The sequence below is a fragment of the Salmo trutta genome, chromosome 29, assembly GCF_901001165.1.
Source record: "Salmo trutta chromosome 29, fSalTru1.1, whole genome shotgun sequence".
NCBI classification, from domain to species: Eukaryota; Metazoa; Chordata; class Actinopteri; order Salmoniformes; family Salmonidae; genus Salmo; species Salmo trutta.
This window is the reverse complement of record NC_042985.1, coordinates 23626181-23643022: the sequence shown is the minus strand read 5'-3', so window position 1 is coordinate 23643022 and position 16842 is coordinate 23626181. Positions and strand designations below refer to the sequence as shown.

At 48.3% G+C, this 16842-nt stretch overlaps 1 protein-coding gene across 4 annotated transcripts in view; it reads left to right on the top strand.

Annotated features, from left to right (window-relative positions):
* Positions 1 to 16842, top strand: part of gse1b (Gse1 coiled-coil protein b) — a 205124-nt gene that overhangs the window by 176992 nt on the left and 11290 nt on the right. For all 4 annotated transcript variants that reach the window (XM_029721302.1, XM_029721299.1, XM_029721301.1 and 1 more), the window contains exon 3: positions 7848 to 8056. In XM_029721302.1, coding sequence (XP_029577162.1) covers positions 7848 to 8056 — 209 coding nt within the window. The remainder of the gene's footprint in view (positions 1 to 7847; positions 8057 to 16842) is intronic.

The following is a 16842-nucleotide window of genomic DNA, read 5'->3' as shown; positions in this document are numbered from 1 at the left end:
CACCACACACACTACTACATACACCACACACACTACTACATACGCCACACACACTACTACATACACCACACACACTACTACTACATACATCACACACACTACTACATACGCCACACACACTACTACTACATACACCACACACACTACTACATACACCACTCACACTACTGCATACACCACTCACACTACTACATACACCACACACACTACTACATACACCACACACACTACTACATACACCACACACACTACTACATACACCACACACACTACTACATACTCCACACACACTACTACATACACCACACACACTACTACATTCACCACACACACTACTACATACTCCACACACACTACTACATACACCACACACACTACTACATACACCACACACACTACTACATACACCACACACACTACTACATACTCCACACACACTACTACATACACCACACACACTACTACATTCACCACACATACTACTACATACTCCAAACACACTACTACATACTCCAAACACACTACTACATACTCCACACACACTACTACATACACCACACACACTACTACATACACCACACACTACTACATACACCACACACACTACTACATACACCACACATGCCACACACACTACTACATACACCACACACACTACTACATACTCCACACACACTACTACATACACCACACACACTACTACATTCACCACACATACTACTACATACTCCACACACACTACTACATACACCACACACACTACTACATACACCACACACACTACTACATTCACCACACACACTACTACATACACGTGGGTGCACACAAACACTTAAAAACCTACACACACATCCTCTCTGTCTCTCTCTTTCTCTTTCTATTTCTCTCTCTCTATAGCTTTCTCTCTCTTTCTCTATCTCTCTATTTCTCTATTTATCTCACTCGCTTTCTCTCTCTCTATCTCTCTCTATTTCTCTTTCTCTCAATTCAATTTCAATTTAAAGGGCTTTATTGGGATGGGAAACATATGTTAACATTGCCAAAGCAAGTGGAATAGATAATAAACAAAGTGAAATAAACAATATAAAATGAACAGTAAACATTACACTCACAAAAGTTCCAAAAGAATAAAGACATTTCAAATGTCATATTATGTCTATGTACAGTGTTGTAGCGATGTGCAAATAGTTAAAGTACAAAGGGAAAATAAATAAACCTAAATATGGGTTGTATTTACAATAGTGTTTGTTCTTCACTGGTTGACCTTTGCAACAGGTCACAAATATTGCTGCTATGTTTACACACTGTGGTATTTCACCCAGTAGATATGGGAGTTTATCAAAATTGGGTTTGTTTTCTAATTCTTTGTGGCTCTGTGTAATCTGAGGGAAATATGTCTCTCTAATATGGCCATACATTTGGCAGGAGATTAGGAAGTGCAGCTCAGTTTCTACCTCATTTTGTGGACAGTATGCACATAGCCTGTCTTCTCTTGAGAGCCAGGTCTGACTATGGCGACCTTTCTCAATAGCAAGGCTATGCTCAGTGAGTCTGTACATAGTCAAAGCATTTCTTAATTTTAGGTCAGTCACAGTGATCAGGTATTCTGCCACTGTGTACTCTCTGTTTAGGGCCAAATAGCATTCTAGTTTGCTCAGTTTTTTGTTAATTCTTTCCAATGTGTCACATAATTATCTTTTTGTTTTCTCATGATTTGGTTGGGTGTAATTGTGTTGCTGTCCTGGGGCTCTGTGGGGTCTGTCTGTGTTTGTGAACAGAGCCCCAGGACCAGCTTGCTTAGGGGACTCTTCTCCAGGTTCATCTCTCCGTAGGTGATGGCTTTGTTATGGAAGGTTTGGGAATCGCTTCCTTTGAGGTGGTTGTAGAATTTAATGGCTCTTTTATGGATTTTTGATAATTAGTGGGTATCTACCGAATTCTGCTCTACATGCATTATTTGTTTTTTTACGTTGAACGAAGACAATATTTTTGCAGAATTCTGCAAGCGGAGTCTCAATTTGGTTTTTGTCACATTTTGTGAATTCTTGGTTGGTGAGCGGACCCCAGTCCTCACAACCATAAAGGCAATGGGTTCTATAACTGATTCAAGTATTTTTAGCCAGATCCTAGTTGGTATGTCAAATTTAATGTTCCTTTTGAAGGCCCTTCTTGCCTTGTGTCTCAGGTCGTTCACAGCTTTGTGGAAGTTACCTGTGGTCGAGGTATGTAAAGTTTTTTGTGTGCTGTAAGGCAACGGTGTCTAGATGGAATTTGTATTTGTGGTCCTGGCAACTGAACCTTTTTTGCAACACCATTATTTTTGTTTTACTGAGATTTACTGTCAGGGCTGAGGTCTGACACAATCTGTGCAGAACCCTCTCTCTCTCTCTCTCATTGTACTGCTGCCATGGTAGAAAGCTGTGGCGTGCCCCATAGACAGGGCTGTGACCCAGTTTGACTGTCTTGGGCAGATGCTTCAGTCAAGCTGTGAGGAGAAGAGAGGGCACACAGAGGAGGAGGAGGAGGAGGAGGAGGAGGAGGTTACCAGAGAGAGAGAGAGAGACAGAGAAACATAACGTGAGAGAGGTTGAGTGGAAGAGAGAGAAAGAGCGAGAGAGAGAGGGAGAGAGAAAGAGAGAGAGAAGGAAAAGAGTGAGAAAGAGAGAGAAGGAAGGAAGGAAGGAAGGAAGGAAGGAAGGAAGGAAGGAAGGAAGGAAGAGAAAAAATAGGAGTGTGTAATAGTTGGAATGTGATCATATGAGATGAGAGCTGCAGAGAGAGACACATGTGACCAGACCATTACCTTGCTCTGCAGGGTTTCCCCGGAGGGGCTGCAAATGTGCCACAGCTCATTGGGCCAGCTCTTACTCCCTGCTGTGTGTGTGTGTGTATGTCTGTCCTAGTGGTGTGTCAGGGCCGTGTGACTCTCACAGGGTTGCTCGTCCTGATCACTGTCACTATCTAAAGGCCGCCTGGGGCCATCCATCTGGGCCTGTGTGTACGCTAGGCTAGGATATGCTAACCCAGAACGGTGTGTCTGAGGCCACTGCCTTCCCTCTACCACGCTACGCTTGGATATGCTAAGCCAGTATACGCTAACCCAGAATTGTGTGTCAGAGCCCACTGTCTCCTCTCTACTACGCTACACTTGGATATGCTAGGCTAGTATACACTAACCCAGAATTGTGTGTCAGAGTCCACTATCGCCTCTCTACTACGCTAGGCAAGGATACGCTAACACAGGCTCTAGACTACAGCTAATATTAGCCTCTCTTGCAATGCATACTATATAGCTGCTACTGTGTTATTTTAGCCTTGCATTGCAGCTATGCTACGTTAGCTCAGAGTAGAGGTCTTCACGGGTCCAAAAAGTTTGACCCGTTCTGAAATGGACCTAGGGCTTTCCCACCTGGATCCAATATGCTTAAATAAATGTTTTAAATACAGACCCATTCCGAACAGACCCGAGGACTACTAGACCCGTTCTGTATAGACCTGGTCAGATCCATTTTTTAAGCTACTATATTAACCGGAGCTGATAAAGAGCGAGATGAGGGATAGAGGTCGAGGTGCTGCTCTAGCAGGTGGGGGAGGGGGCCGTACTGTAAGCAAGTGAGCAGGGAGGGAGAGACGAGAGACAGCAACCAATCAAGCCGACTCACGCTATAGTAGACCATGAGCTGCCATAGCTAGGTTGTTTATCATCAAATATGATTACGTAGTACCTGTCTTGACTGCATCAAACCAGGAGAAGCTAGTTAAGCTAGCTAATGTTAGCTAGCAAGGCTAATTGAAGCTGCAGTGCATGACCTTCCTCATCCCACAGTTACAAATAACAACAACTCCATTCAGAAATGAAGTAACAGCCTACCTGTTGGCTCCTGGTTGTTGTAGCCTATCCTTCTCCTTTAACTTTTAATTCTGTCATTTTTATTCCATCTTCCATTGATTAGATATCTCCTAACCTTTGCCACACACTGAGGCTCTATGGCTGTAGCCTATTGCCACTTTGGTGACTTATGATTGGCCAACAACAAGCTACACGCGCCACACTCCCCTCTCATGAAAAGCAAGAGCAGCATAAATGACATACAGTGAGGGGAAAAAGTATTTGATCCCCTGCCGATTTTGTACGTTTGCCCACTGACAAAGAAATGATCAGTCTATAATTTTAATGGTAGGTTTATTTGAACAGTGAGAGACAGAATAACAACAAAAATATCCAGAAAAACGCATGTCAAAAATGTTATAAATTGATTTGCATTTTAATGAGAGAAATAAGTATTTGACCCCCTCTCAATTAGAAAGATTTCTGGCTCCCAGGTGTCTTTTATACAGGTAACGAGCTGAGATTAGGAGCACACTCTTAAAGGGAGTGCTCCTAACCGCAGCTTGTTACCTGTAAAAAAGACACCTGTCCACAGAAGCAATCAATCAATCAGATTCCAAACTCTCCACCATGGCCAAGACCAAAGAGCTCTCCAAGGATGTCAGGGACAAGATTGTAGACCTACACAAGGCTGGAATGGGCTACAAGACCATCACCAAGCAGCTTGGTGAGAAGGTGACAACAGTTGGTGCTATTATTCGCAAATGGAAGAAACACAAAAGAACTGTCAATATCCCTCGGCCTGGGGCTTCATGCAAGATCTCACCTCGTGGGGTTGCAATGATCATGAGAATGGTGAGGAATCAGCCCAGAACTACACGGGGGGATCTTGTCAATGATCTCAAGGCAGCTGGGACCATAGTCACCAAGAAAACAATTGGTAACACACTACGCCGTGAAGGACTGAAATCCTGCAGCGCCCGCAAGGTCCCCCTGCTCAAGAATACATATACATGCCCGTCTGAAGTTTGCCAATGAACATCTGAATGATTCAGAGGACAACTGGTGAAAGTGTTGTAGTGGGATGAGACCAAAATGGAGCACTTTGGCATCGACTCAACTCGCCGTGTTTGGAGGAGGGGGAATGCTGCCTATGACCCCAAGAACACCATCTCCACCATCAAATATGGAGGTGGAAACATTATGCTTTGGGGGTGTTTTTCTGCTAAGGGGACAGGACAACTTCACCGCGTCAAAGGGACGATGAGCGGGGCCATGTACCGTCTAATCTTGGGTGAGAACCTCCTTCCCTCAGCCAGGGCATTGAAAATGGGTCGTGGATGGGTATTCCAGCATGACAATGACCCAAAACACATGGCCAAGGCAACAAAGGAGTGGCTCAAGAGAAGCACATTAAGGTTCTGGAGTGGCCTAGCCAGTCTCCAGACCTTAATCCCATAGAAAATCTGTGGAGGGAGCTGAAGGTTCAAGTTGCCAAACGTCAGCATCGAAACCTTAATGACTTGGAGAAGATCTGCAAAGAGGAGCGGGACAAAATCCCTCCTGAGATGTGTGCAAACCTGGTGGCCAACTACAAGAAACGTCTGACCTCTGTGATTGCCAACAAGGGATTTGCCACCAAGTACCAAGTCATGTTTTGCAAAGGGGTCAAATACTTATTTCCCCCATTAAAATGCAAATCATTTTATAACATTTTTGACATGCGTTTTTCTGGATTTTTTTGTTGTTATTCTGTATCTCACTGTTCAAATAAACCTACCATTAAAATTATAGACTGATCATTTCTTTGTAAGTGGGCAAATGTACAAAATCAGCAGGGAATCAAATACTTTTTTCCACCACTGTATAACTGAGACCTGTTACAATCGTTTCAGTTCAAATGAAATCAAATGTATTTATAAAGCCCTTTTTACATCACCTGATGTCACAAAGTGCTTATACAGAACCCATTCTAAAACCCCAAAGAGCAAGCAATGCAGGTGTAGAAGCACAGTGGCTAGGGAAAACTCTCTAGAAAGGCAGGAATCTAGGAAGAAACCTGGAGAGGAACCAGGAGTGGCCAGTTCTCTTCTGGCTGTGGCGGGGGGGGATTATAAGAGCACATGGCCATTAAGGCCAGATCATTCTTCAAGATGTTCAAACGTTCATAGATGACCAGCAGGGTCAAATAGTAATCACAGTGGTTGTAGAGGGTGCAACAGGTCAGCACCCCAGGAATAAATGTCAGTTTGCGGTATGGAGGGAGAGGGGGAAAGAGATCCTACCCAGACCTGTGACGTTATTTAGAATTCTGGATTCAGACCCACTCGGGTTCCGGATTGGGTCTCGGGTATTCGGGTACAGGTGGATCCGTGAAGACCTCTAGCTCAGAGACTACACAACTTTTCAGAAGATTCGCTAGCTGAGAACAGCTACTGTGTGGTTCAGCTCTGTCTAGTAGCATGTCAAGTAACAAGGCTGTATAGTAATAATGACTGTGTTGTTCAGCTCTGTCTAGTAGCATGTCAAGTAACAAGGCTGTATAGTAATAATGACTGTGTTGTTCAGCTCTGTCTAGTAGCATGTCAAGTAACAAGGCTGTATAGTAATAATGACTGTGTTGTTCAGTTCTGTCTAGTAGCATGTCAAGTAACAAGGCTGTATAGTAATAATGACTGTGTTGTTCAGCTCTGTCTAGTAGCATGTCAAGTAACAAGGCTGTATAGTAATAATGACTGTGTGGTTCAGCTCTGTCTAGTAGCATGTCAAGTAACAAGGCTGTATAGTAATAATGACTGTGTGGTTCAGCTCTGTCTAGTAGCATGTCAAGTAACAAGGCTGTATAGTAATAATGACTGTGTTGTTCAGCTCTGTCTAGTAGCATGTCAAGTAACAAGGCTGTATAGTAATAATGACTTTGTTGTTCAGCTCTGTCTAGTAGCATGTCAAGTAACAAGGCTGTATAGTAATAATGACTGTGTTGTTCAGTTCTGTCTAGTAGCATGTCAAGTAACAAGGCTGTATAGTAATAATGACTGTGTTGTTCAGCTCTGTCTAGTAGCATGTCAAGTAACAAGGCTGTATAGTAATAATGACTGTGTTGTTCAGTTCTGTCTAGTAGCATGTCAAGTAACAAGGCTGTATAGTAATAATTACTGTGTTGTTCAGTTCTGTCTAGTAGCATGTCAAGTAACAAGGCTGTATAGTAATAATGACTGTGTTGTTCAGCTCTGTCTAGTAGCATGTCAAGTAACAAGGCTGTATAGTAATAATGACTGTGTTGTTCAGCTCTGTCTAGTAGCATGTCAAGTAACACGGCTGTATAGTAATAATGACTGTGTTGTTCAGCTCTGTCTAGTAGCATGTCAAGTAACAAGGCTGTATAGTAATAATGACTGTGTTGTTCAGTTCTGTCTAGTAGCATGTCAAGTAACAAGGCTGTATAGTAATAATGACTGTGTTGTTCAGCTCTGTCTAGTAGCATGTCAAGTAACAAGGCTGTATAGTAATAATGACTGTTGTTCAGTTCTGTCTAGTAGCATGTCAAGTAACAAGGCTGTATAGTAATAATGACTGTGTTGTTCAGCTCTGTCTAGTAGCATGTCAAGTAACAAGACTGTATAGTAATAATGAATGTGTTGTTCAGTTCTGTCTAGTAGCATGTCAAGTAACAAGGCTGTATAGTAATAATGACTGTGTGGTTCAGCTCTGTCTAGTAGCATGTCAAGTAACAAGGCTGTATAGTAATAATGACTGTGTGGTTCAGCTCTGTCTAGTAGCATGTCAAGTAACAGGGCTGTATAGTAATAATGACTGTGTTGTTCAGCTCTGTCTAGTAGCATGTCAAGTAACAAGGCTGTATAGTAATAATGACTGTGTGGTTCAGCTCTGTCTAGTAGCATGTCAAGTAACAAGGCTGTATAGTAATAATGACTGTGTTGTTCAGCTCTGTCTAGTAGCATGTCAAGTAACAAGGCTGTATAGTAATAATGTCATGTCCTCTCTTCTCTCCCCATAGCTGGCTCGTCCATCAGTAGTGAGTCTTCTCCGGTCTCGTCCCCAGCCACCAACCACAGTTCTCCAGTGAGCACACCCAAGAGAGGCCCCCTGGGCCCAGGGCCTGTCCTGGTGCCACCTGGGGGCCACAGTGTGCCAAGCACCCCGCCCGTCGTCACCATTGCCCCCACCAAGACCAGCAATGGCCTCTGGAGGAGCGAGGCACGCCAGGTGAGACTAGACACACTCAGAGGCAGACAAACACACACAGAGACAGACAAACACACACAGAGACAGACAAACACACACAGAGACAGACAAACACACTGTATGTACTTGCTCTGTCTGTCTCCCCTCCTCTCTCTGTCGTCTTTCTCTTTTCACATTTTGTTGCCTGTTGTGTCTTTTGTGTTTTCAACCACTCTATATTTTCATCCATCTTTCAGCCCAGTCAAAGCAATGTTTCAACCTCTGTCCCTGGAGAGAGATCTAGTACAAAGAGGCTGCCTGATCTAGTACAAACACACACACACACACACACACACACACACACACACACACATACACACACACACACACACACACACACACACACACACACACACACACACACACACACACACACACATATACACACACACACACACACACACACACACAGGCTCTCGAGGGATTAGCGGATTTCTAGGCTGGCCTGTAACCCATGGCGTGGCAGAATGTATGTGACATATGTACATGTGACATAGCTGGCGGCTCTGCGAATGCCTCCTCCCCCCTCCTCTCACCCGTCTCCCCTCTCTCCGCACCCTCCTCCGCCCTCTTCTCACCCTCCTCTCTCTGTGTGTTAAACAATGCCAGCTGCCACCAGGCCACCGAGGTGACAGTCTTAACGGCAGCCAACATCTGTGCCCCCTTGTTCTAACCCCCAGTCCCAGCCCAGTGCAAGCATTGTTCTAACCCCCAGTCCCAGCCCAGTGCAAGCCTTGTTCTAACCCCCAGTCCCAGCCCAGTGCAAGCCTTGTTCTAACCCCCAGTCCCAGCCCAGTCCAAGCCTTGTTCTAACCCCCAGTCCCAGCCCAGTTTAAGCCTTGTTCTAACCCCCAGTCCCAGCCCAGTTTAAGCCTTGTTCTAACCCCCAGTCCCAGCCCAGTGCAAGCCTTGTTCTAACCCCCAGTCCCAGCCCAGTGCAAGCCTTGTTCTAACCCCCAGCCCAGTCCAAGCCTTGTTCTAACCCCCAGTCCCAGCCCAGTGCAAGCCTTGTTCTAACCCCCAGTCCCAGCCCAGTCCAAGCCTTGTTCTAAACTCCAGTCCCTGCCCAGTCCAAGCCTTGTTCTAACCCCCAGTCCCTGCCCAGTCCAAGCCTTGTTCTAAACTCCAGTCCCAGCCCAGTCCAAGCCTTGTTCTAACCCCCTGTCCCTGCCCAGTCCAAGCCTTGTTCTAAACTCCAGTCCCAGCCCAGTCCAAGCCTTGCCTCCCACCCCTCCAATCCCTCAGGGCCTCAGCAGTCAAGTGTGTCCCCTGCCCATCTGCCCCCCTTCCCCTCGCGCTGACTGACCCAGTGTGTGCGTGTGCGTGTGCATGTGTGTGTGTGTGTAGCTGCTAGCTTTGATAAGGAGTGGATTATGGATTATGGCTTTCCTCTAAACCCTCTTATCGCAGCTCTGGGGCTAATGGTGGAGGGCAGAGGAGCAGCACAGCACTCCTAAACACTCTCTATGCAACACTCCTCAACATTCCTAAAACACTCCTCAACACTTCTCAACACTCCTCAACACTCAACACTCTCTATGCAACACTCCTCAACACTCCCTATGCAACACTCCTCAACACTTCTCAACACTCCCTATGCAACACTCCTCAACACTCCTAAACACTCCTCAACACTCCCTATGCAACACTCCTTAACACTCCTCAACACTCCTCAACACTCCCTATGCAACACTCCTCAACACTTCTCAACACTCCCTATGCAACACTCCTCAACACTCCTAAACACTCCTCAACACTCCCTATGCAACACTCCTTAACACTCCTCAACACTTCTCAACACTCCCTATGCAACACTTCTCAACACTCCTAAACACTTCTCAACACTCCCTATGCAACACTCCTTAACACTTCTCAACACTCCTCAGCACTCCCTATGCAACACTCCTCAACATTCCTCAACACTTCTAAACACTCCTCAACACTCCGCAGCAACATTCCTCAATATTCCTCAACACTCCTCAACACTCCCTATGCGACACTTCTCAACACTCCTCAGCACTCCCTATGCAACACTCCTCAACATTCCTCAACACTTCTAAACACTCCTCAACACTCCGCAGCAACATTCCTCAATATTCCTCAACACTCCTCAACACTCCCTATGCGACACTTCTCAACACTCCTCAGCACTCCCTATGCAACACTCCTCAACATTCCTCAACACTTCTAAACACTCCTCAACACTCCGCAGCAACACTCTCACAACACTCTACAGATGTTGAATGTCTCACTGGAGACTGAGGAAGTGAGGAGGATGGAGAGAGAGTGAGGGGTGATGGGGTTCAGAGATAGGGGGTCAGCTCGCCCCTCTGTGTGGGAGCGTCCCAGTCAATTGTCCCCCTGCCATCTCAGCCCTATGATCTTGCCCCCTCCCATCCCGCCCATGTGCACCTTCACCTCAAGCATAGCACATTAACCAGAGGGTTAGCCAGAGCCCCTATGGGTGGGAGGGGAGGGAGCAGTGATGTCATCCTATCACAGCCCTGTCATCACCTTCCTTGCCTTAGAGGAAAGAGAGAGGGGTGAGCAGAGAGAGAGAAGGGGATAGTGATAGGCAGAGAGAGGCACAGACCTTCTGCTCCCACATACACTGACACACACACTGACACACACACACACACACACTCGTATACCTTTTCTCCTTCACAGAGTCACACTCACCCTGTTTGTCTTTGGGGTGAAGTGGCTCCAGCTAGCTCTTGAGATGCACTCTGTTCCAGTGTATGTGTGTGTGTGTGTGTGTGTGTGTGTGTGTGTGTGTGTGCGTGCGTGCGTGCGCGCACGCAGGGTCATGCTGGGAGAGAGAAGGTTGTGTTGGGGGGTTTCTGGTGCCTCTGACAGCTCGAGGCCACCCAGCTGAAGGAGGGGGGTGAGCGGTAGTCTAGTGGGTGAGAGAGGGGTGAGACAGAGGGGGGCTAGCATCAGCGTATCTCCCCTGTTTACTCTATGCCGCTCCAGCGAACGCATGAAACCCTGCCGTCACACAGACCCACAATGGGCAGGGTCAAGCACACACTCTCGCTCTCTCTCTCTCTCTCTCTCACTCACTCACTCACTCACACTTTCTCTCGCTCAAAAAACGTCCCTCAGTATTGCAGACAAAGGAAGCTCTGTCCGGCCCTCTGTTTTTATCCCTAATCACCAGCGAGGGAGGGAGGGAGGGATGGGGGAGACCCACTCAAGCCAACATTTTAGTAAGATTTGAACATCCCTAACACCCAAAGATTTGCCCCTGCCCTGCCCTACCCTCCCCACTCCTCTTCCCCTTCTCCCCGTATTCTCTCTTAGTGCTGTCTATTCAATTAGTTCCTAGTCCGGGCTGTGCTGTGCTGTGAACTGACCTCAGGCCCCCAGCTTGCATACGTCTGCAGAAATGAGGGCCGAGGTTAGAGACACACAGAGAGCGACAGGGCTAGAACCACTCAGACACTAGCAGGGCCTGGGTTAGAGGGCTAGGTTAGAGGCCTGGGTTAGAGACCTGGGTTAGAGGGCTAGGTTAGAGGCCTGGGTTAGAGGCCTGGGTTAGAGGGCTAGGTTAGAGGCCTGTGTTAGAGGCCTGGGTTAGAGACCTGGTTTAGAGGGCTAGGTTAGAGGCCTGGGTTAGAGACCTGGGTTAGAGGGCTAGGTTAGAGGCCTGGGTTAGAGACCTGGGTTAGAGGGCTAGGTTAGAGGCCTGGGTTAGAGGCCTGGGTTAGAGGGCTAGGTTAGAGGCCTGGGTTAGAGAGGGGAGGCGAGGGGAGGGGAGGGTGAGAGGGGAGGGGAGAGAGGGTGAGAGGGGAGGGTGGGAGGGTGAGAGGGGAGGGTGAGAGGGGAGGGGAGGGTGAGAGGGGAGGGAGGGGAGGGTGAGAGGCGAGGGGAGGGGAGGGTGAGAGGCGAGGGGAGGGGTGGGTGAGAGGCGAGGGAGGGGAGGGGAGGGTGAGAGGCGAGGGGAGGCGAGGGGAGGGGAGGGTGAGAGGCGAGGGGAGGGGAGGGTGGGAGGGTGGGAGGGTGAGAGGGGAGGCGAGGGGAGGGGAGAGAGGGTGAGAGGGGAGGCGAGGGGAGGGTGAGAGGGGAGGCGAGTGGAGATGAGGGTGAGATGGGGAGGGGAGGGAGGGTGAGAGGGGAGGGGAGAGGAGGGTGGGAGGGTGAGAGGGGAGGGGAGGGTGAGATGGGAGGGGAGGGAGGGTGAGAGGGGAGGGGAGGGTGAGAGGCGAGGGGAGGGGAGGGTGAGAGGGGAGGGGAGGGTGAGAGGGGAGGCGAGGGGAGGGGAGGGGAGGGTGAGAGACAAGGGGAGGGGAGGGTGAGAGGGGAGGGGAGGGGAGGGTGAGAGGCGAGGGGAGGGGAGGGGAGGGGGATAAGAGGAGAGAAGAGGGGAGAAGGTGCTGCGTTGGTATTTTGCTTCAATGACTGCAGGAGTCTGTTCCCGCTGCTGCCTGTAATTGCTTTTTAATTGGCAATTTAGATTCATGGCTCCATCAGAAAGGCGTAAATGAGCGCCCTCCCATACGCAGGGTCTCCCACCCCTCACCAGGGGGCCGCCAGGGCCCAGGCTTACACAGAGGGGGCAGCCTGGATGTGTGTGTGTGTGTGTGTGTGTGGTGTGTGTGTGTGTGTGTGTGTGTGTGTGTGTGTGTGTGTGTGTGTGTGTGTGTGTGTGTGTGTGTGTGTGTGTGTGTTCCACTGTGTCTGTGTGGCTAAATCAAAGTATCCGTATCAGATAGTTTTTGTTGCACAGTGTGAGTCTGAGAAATAAGGGGCACATTTTTGGGGTGAAGCCTCCAGCAGGGCTAAAGGTCAGGGAAAGATGGTGTGTGTGTGGGGGGGGGTCATCCTGTCAGCCCAGCACACAGACAGCAAGAGGAGAGTCCTCCATCATCATTAGAGAGGCCCCTTAGTGACACACATACACACAGCCCAGTAGCAGCAGGCGCCATGCAGTGAGTCTTTTGTCTCTCAGCCTGTGTTTGTCAGACAGTAATCTCTATTCATCTCTGTTCTGCCTCCTGTCTGCCAGTAAAGTCATCCCAACAGCTCATCAATAGTCTGTGTGTTGTACTGGCTCATTGCTTCTGTTCTAGTGTAGGATGGTTTAGCAGGCTCTGATATCTGGTGTTGTCTCTCATAGAGAGAGAGAGAGAGAGAGAGAAAGAGAGAGAGAGAAATGAGGGGAGGCGGAGGTCGACAGAGAGAGAGGAGAGAGGTCTGTGCCTCAGAGGGGGTCAGTGCTCTGTGCTCTAACCCTGCTCCTGTGGACTCCTGTGACTCTTGTGGACTCTGCAGCCTGGTTTTTGGGGAGGTGTGGGGGGGGTGAATGTTCTGCTCCACTGAGAGCAGAACACTCAGACAAAAGACACAGGATGCACAGTCAACCACCCTCTCAACACACACACACACGCACACACACACACACACACACACACACACCCACACCCACACACACACACACACACACACACACACATACACACACACATACACACACACACACACACACACACATACACACACACACGCAGGTTGTAGACAGGCGCTACGGGAACCTCTTTTATTTTTTATTTGTTTTGGCCCAAGATGCATCTGCTAGCCTCTGAGACTCAACTGAGTCTGTGCGTGTGTGTGGGTGCATCCGTGAGTGTGTGTGTGTGTGTGTGTGTAAACAACCTGAGGAAGAGAGAGCACCCAGTCAATGGCAATAGTGTAACTTGGCCACCAGAGGGCATGTTATATTCTATTTCATATATTTTTTCTTTATTTATTTTAGATACAGTATAACAGCCATTGTACTATAATGTAGAGGAATCATATACACTGCTGTTACTGCTTATTATCTATCCTGTTGCCTAGTAACTTTACCCCTACCTATATGTATGTATGTACCTGAATTACCCCGTACCCCTGCACATCGACTGGCACTGATACCCTGTGTGTATATAACCAAGTTATCATTACTCATTGTGGATTTATTCCTTGTGTTGTTTTCTTTAAATTTTTTTATACATTTTTCTCTGCGCTGTTGGAAAGGGCCCGTAAGTAAGTTAGTTTACACCTGTTGTTTACCAAGCACGTGACAAATAAAATGTGATTTGATTCATTAGAAAATGATTTGGTTTTAATCTGTCTTTGAAATTGGTCATCATTTTCATTTTAGGAACAGAACTGATTATGATTACTGTATGTAACTTTGAATCAAAAAATCATTTTGAAAAGACACATTTTAAAATACAATTTTCAGCATGGCTGCCCGTTATCAACACTAGTCAGGCTCATATTAAAACAATGAAAATACATTCTTCACAACACTCTGTGGGGTCATGATTGAATCAAGATGCATCAGAACAGCTGGATGAGAGGCAGAGAAAAGACACAAATCCTCTTTTCGTGGTGGCTTTCTAACAGATGTTGTTTAAAAATAGATGCTGCCATTTCACGGTGGTGACTAGCGAGGAGACAGCAGACAGGCAGGCACTGCCACACCAACGTAGCGTAGCCGCTCCTTGATTTACAGGGATATTAGGGGCTAGGCGTGGCTAGCTCTGTTCATTCTGTGCTAATACGCAATATGGCGCTCAGTGGGAGAGGGGGAGAGATGGGCTCTGTGTGTGTGTGTGTGTGTGCGTGCGTGCGTGCGGGTGCGTGCGTGTGTGTGTGTGTGTCAGCAAGCGAGGGCGAGATGGGCTAGATGTCAGCAACCCTTCCACAAATAACAGCAGAGTGCCTGCTAATAGGCAGGTCTGTACTGTCTCCAGACAGCCACCGTTTACCCTCCATGGATAGAGATGAAGGAAGAGAGGGAGGGAGGAGGAGGCAGAGGAAGAGAGAGGGTTGAAGAAGGAGGGTGGAGGAGGATGGAGGGGGAGCGGGATGGAGGCGTCTTGCATTTTCCTGGCCTCTCTGATTTTGAGTTCTTTTGACATATCTGAAGCACTTTTCCAGTTGGCTGCTCATCGGGGAGGGAGAGCCCACCTCCCTGACGCTAACACAGCCATTAGGGCAGGAGGGGGGACTGGGGAAACGGGGCTTGGTGTGGGGGTTTGGGGCGAGGGACAGGGGCCACTCTGCCTGGCTCCTCAGTGAAGCATGTTAAACAACAAGGAAGGACAAACATTAGAGGCATTTAATATGAAATGTTAGTGTGTCAGTGTCACCCCAGGTCATTGGCTGGGAGAGGGGGTCGGGGTAATGGTTCGAAGGGGTGAGCATAATGGTACAGAGGGTCAGGGTAATGGTTCGAAGGGGTGAGCATAATGGGACAGGGACACGGGGTAATGGTTCAAAGGGGTGAGCATAATGGGAGAGGGGGTCGGGTTAATGGTTCGAAGGGGTGAGCATAATGGGACAGGGGTCGGGGTAATGGTTCGAAGGGGTGAGCATAATGGGAGAGGGGGTCGGGGTAATGGTTCGAAGGGGTGAGCATAATGGGACAGGGGGTCGGGGTAATGGTTCGAAGGGGTGAGCATAATGGGAGAGGGGGTCGGGTTAATGGTTCGAAGGGGTGAGCATAATGGGAGAGGGGGTCGGGGTAATGGTTCGAAGGGGTGAGCATAATGGGACAGGGGTCGGGGTAATGGTTCGAAGGGGTGAGCATAATGGGAGAGGGGGTCGGGGTAATGGTTCGAAGGGGTGAGCATAATGGGACAGGGGGTCGGGGTAATGGTTTGAAGGGGTGAGCATAATGGGAGAGGGGATCGGGGTAATGGTTCGAAGGGGTGAGCATTATGGGACAGGGGGTCGGGGTAATGGTTCGAAGGGGTGAGCATAATGGGAGAGGGGATCGGGGTAATGGTTCGAAGGGGTGAGCATAATGGGACAGGGGCACGGGGGAATGGTTCGAAGGGGTGAGCATAATGGGAGAGGGGGTCGGGGTAAGGATTTAAAGGGGTGAGCATAATGGGACAGGGGATAGGGGTAATGGTTCGAAGGGGTGAGCATAATGGGACAGGGGGTAGGGGTAAATGGGACTAAATGGGATGTATTTTCTCAGTGAAAGCGGAAAAAGACACACACACACAAACATACTATACACACAGTGATGTAGAAAAGCCTACCGTTATTCCCAGGGATCCAAGGGGTTAATTTAGCAGGACAGCTTCCTCCCTCCTTCCCCTGCCTTTGTAAGTGTTTTAATGGCAACAGTACCTAGCTCTTACCTCTCCTATTATCTGGTGTGTGGGGAGAGGAGGGTGTAGAAGAGAGGGAATAACCCCTCTCTCATCCCTGGACATTCTCTACCATCATCCTCTCCCTACTGCTTTCTACCCCCTTCCTTCTCCCTCTTCTGTTTCTCTCCAAGAGCCCTTGAACCCAGCCACTCACATGGTGCTTTTCTCCCTCTCCCTCTCTCCATACTCTGGACTAAATACTGTTCTTCTCCCTCTCCCTCTCTCCATACCCTGGACTAAATACTGTTCTTCTCCCTCTCCCTCTCTCCATACCCTGGACTAAATGCTGTTCTTCTCCCTCTCCCTCTCTCCATACCCTGGACTAAATGCTGTTCTTCTCCCTCTCCCTCTCTCCATACCCTGGACTAAATACTGTTCTTCTCCCTCTCCCTCTCTCCATACCCTGGACTAAATACTGTTCTTCTCCCTCTCTCCATACCCTGGACTAAATGCTGTTCTTCTCCCTCTCCCTCTCTCCATACCCTGGACTAAATGCTGTTCTTCTCCCTCTCCCTCTCTCCATACCCTGGACTAAATACTGTTCTTCTCCCTCTCCCTCTCTCCATGCCCTGGACTAAATGCTGTTCTTCTCCCTCTCCCTCTCTCCAT